The 12,057-nt window shown below is 42.6% G+C and overlaps 1 protein-coding gene across 2 annotated transcripts in view; it reads right to left on the bottom strand.

The window, feature by feature from the left end:
* bcar1 (BCAR1 scaffold protein, Cas family member) overlaps window positions 1–12,057 on the bottom strand; it is a 33,875-nt gene that overhangs the window by 21,664 nt on the left and 154 nt on the right. The window contains exons 1-3 of one of the 2 annotated variants that reach the window (XM_052060843.1): window positions 8,598–9,082; window positions 4,444–5,127; window positions 382–525 (exon numbers count right to left, since the gene is read on the bottom strand). In XM_052060843.1, the coding sequence (XP_051916803.1) occupies window positions 382–525; window positions 4,444–5,127; window positions 8,598–8,609 (840 nt within the window). In that variant the 5' untranslated portion in view covers window positions 8,610–9,082. Of the gene's footprint in view, window positions 1–381; window positions 526–4,443; window positions 5,128–8,597; window positions 9,083–12,057 lie in introns of those variants that run through there. The other variant, XM_052060844.1, reaches the window with a different exon arrangement.

Genomic DNA, 12,057 nt, shown 5'->3' with positions numbered 1-12,057 from the left:
AGTTTCTTTCAATTGTGTGCTGATTCAGAGATGCAGGGGATGCACGGACGGCTAAGTCTGGAAAGAGTTGTCGCTCCATGGCCGGACTTGCTGTTCCGTTGTCTGTTGCCAGCGATGGTCGGTCGCCCAACAAACAAGAGCGAGACAGAGGTCGCACTGCAGAGATGGCTGTATTTATGGCACTTGATCCCTAAGCTCATTGAACTCAAGATGCTTATTTTTCCTTAACTATGTATTATATGCGCCATGTTTGCTACTACACAGCCGTGTACTGCTTCACACACACACATCATTTCAGTTTTTGCCTCTCAAATGGCCGATGAATATTCAGTATGAGGGTAGACTCTTATCGTCCAGAAAACACAGTAAGTATAAACTGACCTGTGTGTTGAATATGTCACGGGTGGGAGGCACATCATATACATCCTGCTGGGTTGAAAATTGATGTCTGAGTGGAACATCATACTGATCACGATCTGGCTTCACTGTGTCATAGACATAACCTCCTTGAGTAGCAGAAAGACCCTGATGAGAAATAAAAGATGTTGTGTCAATAACAAATTATTGGTGACAAAGGGTTTATAATACGGCCCAATAAATCAGAATTTTTTTTAAGTCCATGCTGATTCCAATATTTGACAAATTAAAAATCTGATAACCGATTAATTAATTACAAAAATATATAGATATAAAATGAATAAAACTTTTTTTTTCATCCCTTAACGCTTACAAAAATAATAATATGAATTGCTGGCAGAACATTCAAATTCGAATACTAAACCTTGTGCTCAATTATCCAATTGAACAACAGAGAGAAAATCTGCAAAATAGGCAGATTTTTCCTTTTTTTTTGGCGGGGGGGGGGGAATAAAACAGTTAATATCAGCCAATTAATCGGTCAGGCCCTACTTTCTAATACCAAATTTGATGGAAAATGCATGATGATGCATGATATCCATATATTTTCTGTGGCACTTCTCCTTACTAGGGTCGCAGGAGAGCTTGAACCGATGCCAGCTGATCTTTGACCAAGAGGCAGAGGGTGTATGCAGGGGTGGCCAACCGGTCAGAGACTAAAAGTCAGTTTTTTACTGTGTTACGACAAAGAGCCACATCATAAACGCGGGCAAAGAAACATCACTGCATCTCTTCCCGACACACACGCGCACACACACACACACACACACACACACACACACACACACACACACACACACACACACACACACACACACACGCACACACACACACACACACACACTTCTGCTCAGCCATATTTATTGATTATTGATTCAGTTGTCATCTGACTGGTTGCCCTGTATGTCAATCATGTAACGTTAATCATTAAACGGATTGCTGATAGGCTAATATCGGAAATTCTGCTGTACATAGCGCTGTTGTTTGAATGGCAGCACCACCGCAGAGGCGTTTTCGATGCTTGTCATGTGAAAGCCCGGGAGCCGCATTGAACCAGCCAAAGAGCCGCGGGTTGGCCACACCTACTGCAGTGCAGTGGTTCTTAACCTTGTTAGAGATACCGAATCCAACCAGTTCATACGCATATTCACCGAACCCATAATGAGTGAAAAAAAGCATTTTTTATTTGTATTTTTTTTTTACAAATTCAAGACATAAAAAGCAAATTTATTAAAAAGAGAGAAAAAACGGATCCCTTCAATAAAATGTGTTAATTGTGCACAAAATGAACCAGCCAGCAATGGCCAAGCAGGCGTATCATAACTAATTGACATGTTGAGTCGGGTGTGCCCTAATGCAGAGGCTCCTGCGAACCCCTGAGACCGATTCACCGAACCCCTAGGGTTCGATCGAACCCAGGTTAAGAACCACTAGAGTCTAGTGGTTTCCAGCAAAGTGGATGGCACACCTACAAGAGACAAATGACCATTCCCCATATTGAAACCAAACCTTTATGCTACTGTAATGGTTTGCATTGCATTGAATGGAAATCGTTGAGTCATGCCTCAAGAAAGAAATACTCGGATACTATGTTTGTTGTAACAGAGCTAACCCAACATAAAGGACACTAGCTAGCACTGTGTCAGTGTATGTAGGTAAATTTCATCCCTCTGAGATTTCAACGCCACTGACTTCACTGCCTGTGCTCCCAAGCTGGTGACAACGTGGCTCCATCGCCCGAGTCGGTGGGGCTGGGACAGCGGTGTTGCCACCACTGTTCAGTGAAACAAATACCTTCCCACACATCAAAATAACAGAATAAAAACTAATGGGTTGGACAGAACAATGGACATTTTTATATCCAGTGATCCCTCGCTATTTCGCGGTTTGTTTATTGTGGCTTCGGTGCATCGCAGATTTTTTCAAACATTCATAAAAATAAAAAGAAAAAAAAATATATTTTTTTGAAGTCCGCAAAAATCAGTGTCTAAGTGTTGTTTACTATGCATGCTAGTGTGTGGCACTCTGCTCAAGCTCGGAAGGTCCACGTGGGGCACCTGTGTGTGCATGCACGCATGGGCTCGCAGATGAGTGTATGTGTGTTGCTGAGAGAAAGAGAAAGACAGAGAGAGCGAGAGAAGGCTTATAAGAACAAAAGCAGGTCTCTTTCATTCTTAATTGTCTTAATTGACTAATCATAAACACGTCTGCTACACGCCACTGGCCTGTGTGTGTGTGTGTGTGTGTGTGTATGTGTGTGTGTGTGTGTGTGTGAGTGTGTGTGTGTGTGTTAGTGCGCTGTGCTCAAGAGCAAAGGCCTCAATTTTTTAAAATATATGTTAATTGGTCGCTACTTCACGGATTTTCGTTTATCAGGGTGGTTTTGGTCGCCATTAACCTCGATAAACGGGGATTACTGTAATACTAAGTATCCTGTCGTAATATGAGCACACAACACTACATTAGTACAGGAAGAAGTCACAGGTGCCTCTCACGCAGCACCGGGGGGAGATGGCTCGCTTCCGATTGTGAACATACATCTTCGACGATCATATTAATTTTTGTTGTGAGTGAGAAACGAGATCCGAGAGGGAGAGAGTGCAAAATAATGTTCATATACTATCACTCAATTGAAAATTAATTTGAGGAATTTCCCTCACACCATTCAGTGAACCGTTATGGGTGGAGTAGGGCTGGGCGAGTAAAGAAAAAAAATAATGATCCTCATTATTTTGATTGATATTGAAATCACGATTATTTCAATAATTATTAATCAAATTAAAAACTTGGCATTTATTCAACTAACAAAACTCAGCCACTCAAAAGTTATTGCCTCATGCCCATTCATCCCAGCACATTGAACACTTAAATTCCTGAACACTCTATTTCTATTTTTGATGATATTGACTTTATTTATTTTCAGTCTTGGGTCCGACTGGGCTAACCTGGGATTGTATTTCACGCCATGTGATGTGGAAATGTGTGTTGGTATGACAAAAAAGTCATTTTAATCTTTGTATACTTGAATTTAGAGCAAATGAAATGTATTGAATCCTTGAAAACTCGACTTTCAAGATAACTTGAAAGAACAACAAGAAAATAAATGAGTAAGAAGGTAAATAAGATTATACTACAATAATAGCGATTGGAAAAAACAAAAACTAATATCGGCTGTTCCTGCATGTTTGGCCTCTGAATGAGAACAAAAGCTGTGCCTGAACTCTAATCATGCCTGTGTGTATGTTTTGCCACAGTGTGTGTTTGACTTTTCGTTATTTGAATGACTTTGTTTTTTGTTATTGTAAAATGTCCTTGGGTGTCTTGAAAGGCGCTTATAAATAAAATGTATTATTATTATTATTATCCCTCCCGAAGTCAATGCTAATTCCGCTAGCATTTGAATGGGATCCTACATTGCCTTTAGTGTTAGCGCTAGCGATGTCTTAAAAACGAAGCATGGTTTGTATTTACATATGTAATGTGTGTACCAGTAATTCTTTTTGTTGTGTGTTTAGTTTTACAGTCTACTCCAACAGGGTGTCATTAGACACCTTAAAGGACACTCAAAGATGGCAGAATCGCACACGCTGCATGTTTGCTACAGAAGCAACACGGTGCAATCAGGGGTACTTTCAACAGGAACATTGATGGTCTTCTTTCGATCATAATGTTTCAAGATCAAGATAAGCCAACATTATCACAATTTAAATGTCGATTAGTTATCCAGTCCAAGGGTGGAGCTCATTGATATTGCAGTTTCAAATTTCAGGCTTGTGGCTATTTTAGCACCAAGGCTCTGTACCCACCAGTACCCATATCTGACATTAGTTTTGGGCGAAGTCTGACTCCAGTTAGCTCTATTTTTTGATGTACTGTATATGAAATGTTTTTACATCAAATGTTCATCCTTGTGTATTTTTTTGTGTTTTCAGATTTGTGCCGTACACTATTCCATGGCCTCCTGCACTTGGCTCCAATTGTTTCATCATCCCCACAGCAAACGTGATCGTGCAGTGCCTTGCTTACCTTATCCGGTGTCTTGCTATCTTTCCAGGTGCTCTTTTCTAGAGTGGAAGTCACCTGGTACACATCCTTCCCGGCGCCTGGCAAAACTAAAGGAGCTGCCTGGGTAATCCCCTGGTTTAGCCCCTGACCTAAAGAAGGTGGCACCTGATAAACATCCTCCCCTGATACTTCACATTGAATCGGTGCTAGTGTTGGGGCCTTAACGCTCGGGTCTGTCTTGGCCTTAAGCGGTGGTCCACTTGGGCCAGAGGGAACATGATACAAAATTTGGGGATTCGGCTTGGGGCCATGCAATGGCGGAATCATGTAGATGGAATCAGATTTGGGCTGTGCTGGATTGGGCGTGGAGTAAACAGACTGCATTGGTGTGTATTGAGCTGGGGCTGGAGGTTGATTGAAATCACTCTGCGGGTGGAGGGGTCGCTGCATTTGGGAAGTGGGACACGATGACACTGGATCTGTTGTGCATGGACTTCCATGATCTTGCTGTTTGTCATACATGCCGACAAGGACCTTAAGACGGTTGCCAGGGACAATGCCTTGGCGACCATGAAGTGAACAAAGCCACCAGCCATCGAGTCCTTGCGTGTCACGTTCCAAGACGGTCAGTATGTCCCCCTTGCGGAAGGATAGTTCATCGGGAGATTCTGCAGCATTGTCATACAGAGCCTTGGCCAGTACATTCTGCAATACAGACGTAAAACAGATACAAAATTTGAAATTGGAAATTTACATTTTCTATTGAATTATCCATCTACCCATCCATTTCCTGATCCGCTTATCCTCACAAGGGTCATGGGGGGTGCTGGAGCCTATCCGAGCCGTCTTCGGGCATTAGCCGGAGAACACCCTGCACCGTTTGGCAGCCAATCGCAGGGCAAAAAGAGACAAACAACCATCCACACTCACACTCACACCTAGGAACAAGTTCTAGTGTTCACTCAGCCTGCCAAGCATGTTTTTGGAATGTGGGAGGAAACCGGAGTACCCGGAGAAAACCCACGCAGGCCTGGGAAAACATGCAAACTCCACAGAGGGAGGCCGGAGCTGGAATTGAACCCGGTACCTCTACACTGTGAGGTCGACACGCTAGCCACTGGACCACCGGACCGCATCTATTGAATTAAACCTTTATAAAACATTACGATTCAAGTCAAGGGATTACTTTTCAAAATCGAGTAATTTTTCAGATTTTACAGCGCAAATGTTCCCAGGAGATGAGGTTCAAGGTCAGACTGGTAGGTATTACTGCTACTGAAAACTATGTCAAGGCACGGTTTTTCAATCAGGTGATGAATTAGCTGTAGAAAGAGTAAAACAGGTATAAAAAAATGATAAGCAAGTCAAAACGTCAAATCAGAAAGTCTCTTATTTTGAACAAACTTTGGTAGAAAGTAAATAACTCGGATTTATGCTTAAGAATCAATTCGTGTCCTGCTGTGGACAAAAGTACAGAAAATACAGGTTGGAGAGATGCCAGTCTGTACACCACAAAGTCTCAGTTCTAATTAAGGGGAGTTTACTGGACCACCAGTAAAAGTGGTTTTGACTTCATTCTTCATTTCAAATATGAAATAAAAACACAAAGTTACAGGGATTTTCTCAGCTCACATCATAGGACTCTCCCTACAACAACGAGGGAACCAGAATTTGTCCAAACATCAGAATGCGGCGAAATCTATCACTAACCTGATTTAACAAAGTAGTCAACATTTGTATGGTCATAATTACATATGACAAATCAAATTACAAACGGTGGGCACCGACTGTGCCTTGTGTAATGTAACAATGTCCTCTTATGCCAATATCTTTTTTTAAACATTTTTTTTATTACCGTATTTTCACGACTTTAAGGCGCCATTAAAAAAGCCTTAAATTTTCTCCAAAATTGACAGGACGCCTTATAACGCAGAGCGTCTAGTGTATGCGCCGAGTTCCAAAGCCTGACTGAGAGCACCTCTGGCCGACACGTGTTTATATAGAGGCAGATGAGTGACGACAGGCATGCGGAAGTCCGCCAATGAGTGAAGGGTGGGTGTGTAAGAGGACGCTAAAGGCACGCCCCTAGCAGGTACCAGTCGCATGAATACATTGTAAAATGGCGAAATAAAGTACAACCGAACTCTGTTTTGCTTCCATTGCCTTTTTAAAACCGTTTTTTTAGCGTGCGTGCGTGCATGCATGCCGTATGTTTAAGCTGGCGTATGTTTTACCATGCCTGGGTGCGCCCAATAATACAGTGCGTTTTGTGTATGTGTCAAATACAGAAATGGCACCGCTTACTGAGACTGCACCCAACAACACGGTGCGCCGAATGGTCAGGAAAATACGGTACAGTAGTTAAGCCCCTTGCCACCGTTGAGGCAATATGTCCCAGGTAAGTGGGAGCATGCTCGTCCCTCCACGGAGATGGCACCATCAACAGGGACACACTGCTTCAGCGGCTCGACCAGGTCGGGGAGCCTTGTTTTGAAGGTTTCTTGACCCGGTCAGCTGTTTTTTAGACATGTCACAAGGAAGCAGTTACAGCTCAGGCGAAGGCTGAAGTGACAGGCAAAACTGTCAGCTTGGTCAGAGTTCTTTTTTCCATTTCCAATATTTCATGTCCAAGATGTTTTGATTCACAATTGCAAATCGTGACGGTAAGGTACATAAAAATAATGTTTCAACTCGGGGAAAGGATTTACCTGTAATTGTCACTTCCATCACCATGAGCATGGCTCTTCAGTTTGGATACCCATGTTTTTAATGGAAATGCCAACCAGTTATTTTGTGATGAATTAATCTTGTCTGCAAATTTCAATTAACATTTCACTTTTTTTTATCAACTTTCCCATGAATTTCTTAGACCATTGCATATTCCGATATACAAAAGTGTGATGATGCCAGCTCCAGTAACTGAGATTGCAAAAATGTTCACCACGAATAACAGCAGTGAGTCTCAGATGTTAAACTTGATTCTTTTCACTGTCCACTTCAATTTCAGCATTAACTTGCCTATGTCATCCGTCAATCCATTTTCTAATCCGTTTATCCTCACGAGGGTCGCAGGGATGCTAGAGCCTATCCCAGATTTCTTCGGGCAGTAGGTGGGGTACACCCTGAACTGGTTGCCAGCCAATCGTAGGGCATAGTGTTTGAAAGTGCTCTATAAATACTGTTGACTTGACTTGACATACGTAGATGAACAACCATTCGCAATCACACTCACACCTATCCCAATCAACCTGCCATGCATGAGTTTTGGAATGTGGGAGGAAAGCACAGTACCCGGAGAAAATCCACTCAGCCACGGGGAGAACATGCAAAGTGCACACAGGAAGGCTGGGGCCAGCATCGAACCCTGCAGCTTTGCACTGAGAGGTCAACATGCTAACTTGTCGACCACCATTAAACACTAAATTAAACAGATTAGTGTTAATTTTCTACTGCAAGTTATTTTTGAGACTGCAGCAAGATCAGGACCAAATAAACTAGGATAGTGTTTAAGTTAACAATAGAACATTTACTGTGCATGACCAAAAAAATGTCCGAAACATGATGTGCACAGGCAAGATTTCTGCACATCCATTCATGTCCAGCATGGCTGAAGACAAGGCTTTTTGTTGCATCTGCGCCTGAAAATGTAACCTTTTTAAAATGGAAAGATTACACAATGCTACATTGAGTGCAATAGGTTGAACAATTAGTTATTTGTCCTTTCAGTGACAGTGGTGGCATCTTTGGCCTTTGAACGTGCACATTTAATTTGGATCACTTTGCTCTATTTGAAATACCCAACAAGAAGAATGACAGATTACCAACACCCACGTTTGCCATGTAAATGTGATCAATTATCTCTGCATTTAACAGTTACTGTACCAAGTGCATTGAACCCAAACCCTACTACAGTATATCCAAACACTCATCCATGAGAGTAAAGAAAAGACAGGAATCAACAAAGAATATTTGTTTCCTCTTGCCCCCTTTCACATTCTTTTCCTCCACAGCGGCATCTCACTGACTTTTCCAAGTTTGTGCTCAGCTGTAATTTAGCAAGCTCTGCCAAAGCACTGTCTGTCATTCACAACACATTGAGAGACAAGTACACCCAATGAAATAAATATCGAAAGATTTATATCATGTTACAATAACACCCTGACAGCTATACTCACCAGAAAGTTCATTTTTCCCTTGCTGCACTTCCCAGAGCCCTTGTGAAATATATTTCCAACCAATTTGATGAGCTCGTGTCTCCTCCCCACAAGCTTCCACAGTCCACGTATCTTTCTATGTCCTCCCTTCCTCAGTAAAATTTCTTCCCCTCTCTTGTACAATCTTGCCCTCAAGTATCAAGCAGTTGTCGACACATTCTGCTGCTCTGTGATCTCACACAACAAGAATGAGGCTGTTGTTTGTTACGTCTTGCCCCTTCTGCTGCCCTCCCTCTCGCCTGAGGAAAGGTGGGAGGAGTGTGTAACCCAACACGTCACTTACAGTTGGGTCCTGAAATTTCCCTGAACCAATCTGACCAGTGGCTCTAAACTGTGTCAGTCAAAACAAATGAAACCTTGAGGCCCATCCTCTCTTCTCTTTAGTTCTTTCTTGCCTTCGAATTTGTGTGTCACCGCTCTCTGGCTGTGACACACAAACTTTCCAGTGGTTGCAAGATAGAAGAGTATAATGGATATATCCTTCATTTTTAACTAAGGTACTGCAATGTTTTCATATTTAACTGTGCTCAACTTAAAGAAGGTATTTGCAGTTTAAAAACACACTTTTTGTTGCACACATTAAATATATAACAAAATACATATTTGTATATATGATGCCACTGTCAAAGCGAACCTAACTTGAATACATTGATTTATTTGCTATGTTTTACGTCCTTTTCTGTCTCAGTAGTGAAAATGCCACATCTGGTGGCGTACAGTTGTACCAAAAGGTCTGGCAGAAACGGTATATGGACATTTCATCAGTAAGAATGAAATAATGAATGTTTTCTCATAAGGTACAGTATATCTCAGAGTTCTACTCAAAGATTTGTTTGCATCATGTTGTCAGAACCATGAACATCCATCCATTTTCCGATACGCTTATCCTCACACGGGTCGCAGGCATGTTGGAGCCTATCCTGGCTGTCTTCGTGCAGTCGGCGGGGTATACCCTGAATTGATTGCCAGCCAATCACAGTGTACACATTGAAGAACAACCATCAGTGATCACAATTACACTTTTGAGTGTTCTATTGACCTGCAAAGTTTTTGGAATGTGGGCGGAAACTGGAGTACCTGAAGAAAACCTGCGCTGACACTGGGAAAACATGCAAAATCCACATGGGAAGGCCGGAGCTGGAATCAAACCCTGCACCTCTGCACCATGAGTTCGACCACCTTGCCGCCCTGAACCATGAACAATGAATTGAAATCAAAGTCTATCAAGGAAAAAAAAAGAATAAAAAAATTGTACATGATTCATTCATTCATTCATCTTCCGTACCGCTTGATCCTCACTAGGGTCGCGGGGGGTGCTGGAGCCCATCCCAGCCGTCTCCGGGCAGTAGGCGGGGGACACCCTGAATCGGTTGCCAGCCAATCGCAGGGCACACAGAAACGAACAACCATACGCACTCACACTCACACCTAGGGACAATTTGGAGTGTTCAATCAGCCTGCCAAGCATGTTTTTGGAATGTGGGAGGAAACCGGAGTACCCAGAGAAAACCCACGCAGGCCCGGGGAGAACATGCAAACTCCACACAGGGAGGCCGGAGCTGGAATCGAACCCGGTACCTCCGCACTGTGAAGCCGACGTGCTAACCACTGGACTACCGGGCCGCCCTACATGATTCACGATACTGAAATAATTACTCCACACATGGATTCTGGCGTCAAAAAAGCACTGATAAGAGTAGTTTCGGGGGGCGGGGGGGTGAATAACAGAATCTGTCTGTCATGATTCTGTTCCGTTTTGTTTCATAGTTCCAGGTGGAGCGGTGGGCGTTTCCCTCCAGCGGTGCACCCGTCTCAAAACATGATCAGCCAAGTATACCTTGACTGCCATGTTGACAACCTGATTGTTTCTCATCTTGCTCATGACTTGGTCTCCAAGTGTTGATTTCTCTAGACGTTCTTTTTGGTTCACGTCATGGAGTTACTCGCCTCGTTTTTGCATTTGGATAGTAAGTATTTTTGCTGTGCAAATCCAGTCTCGGTTTTAATCTGTTGCGGTTTGTCTTATTTCTTCTTATCTGTCTGTCTGTCTTATTTCTGTTTACGACAAGCTATTTTCGTTTCTACATTCCGTGCCTTTTGGTTTGATTTGTGTTCCTGGTTTTTGTAACCAGCATCATTTGTTGTACTTTGACGGTCTTGCGTATTTTTGTATAATAAATTATTTTTGTTCAAACCCATCTGAATCCATGCTTTCAGAGTCCTTTTCTGTTCCGGAACCACCTCAGAACCGTCACAAGGTCAGTAAAGGAGGCAACGCAAGATGGCGTCCCTCTGGCCTCATCTCATATTCTTGTTTGTGAGAGTCACACAAATATGAATATCATGAGTTTACTGTATCTTTTTACCCCTTTACACAGCTTGCACTGTGGGTGGAATTATTAATCATTGTTTGATCAGGTCATGTTCAATCAAACAATCATTGTAATTGTGTTCCTCCCATATCTTAAAAACATACATGGTAAGTTAACTGGATGATATATATTGTCCCTAGGTGTGATTGTGAGTGTGAATGGTTGGTTGTCTATGTATCCCCTCTGCAGCTGGGGTCGGCTCCAGCACACCTGCGACCCTAGTGAGGATAAGCAGTTCAGATGATGGATGGATGGATTGATTGATATTGGTGGCACACTGGTCAACCAGTTAGCAAGTCTGCCCCACAGCGCAGAGGTCATTGGTTTAATTCTGGGCCCCAGCCTTCCTGTGTGAGGTTTGCATGTTCTCCTCGTGCCTGTGTGGGTTTCCTCCCATATTCCAAAAACATGCATGGGAGCTTAACTGAACATTCTATATTGTCCCCTGGTGTCATTGTGAACATGAGTGGTTGTTTGTGTGTAGGTGCCATGCGATTAGCTGGCAACCACTTCAGGGTGTACCCCGCCTACTGCCTGGAGTCAGTTGGGATGGGCTCCAGCATGCCCAAGACCCTTGCGATGATAAAGCGGTTCAGATAATATACATACTGAGATTCAAAAATGTTAAAGGATATTTAAAATATTACAAGATGGATTGTGTGATTTGTTCAACTAAGGCTGTCTGGAAAGTTGTATGAATATAATACTATTTTCATACTACCTTTGTGAAATCCCAAAAGGGGAATTCAACATGCCAGCAGTCAAGACAGAGACTAGAGTATGTAACTACAGTAAATCCAAATTCAAAATCACGTATGAAACACCAGTAGCTGTCTGAATGGCTGGCCTGCATGCTCGTTATTCCCAACATGTTGGCATAAAACCAAAGGGGTTCCGAAAAAAAATTGTGGTGGCGGTCTGGTCTGATGAATGTCAATTGTAATGGCAGCGTGTTCAGTCTTGTTAGCCGACAGTGTGTAATAGAAACGTAACTGCAAAATTAAACAAATCTCGAAAAACATCAGATACTAAGACCGACAGTTGACATA

This window comes from Hippocampus zosterae, chromosome 3, assembly GCF_025434085.1.
Source record: "Hippocampus zosterae strain Florida chromosome 3, ASM2543408v3, whole genome shotgun sequence".
In the NCBI taxonomy this organism is placed as follows: domain Eukaryota; kingdom Metazoa; phylum Chordata; class Actinopteri; order Syngnathiformes; family Syngnathidae; genus Hippocampus; species Hippocampus zosterae.
The sequence above is the reverse complement of the archived record's forward strand: the minus strand, read 5'-3'. Positions and strand labels throughout refer to the sequence as shown.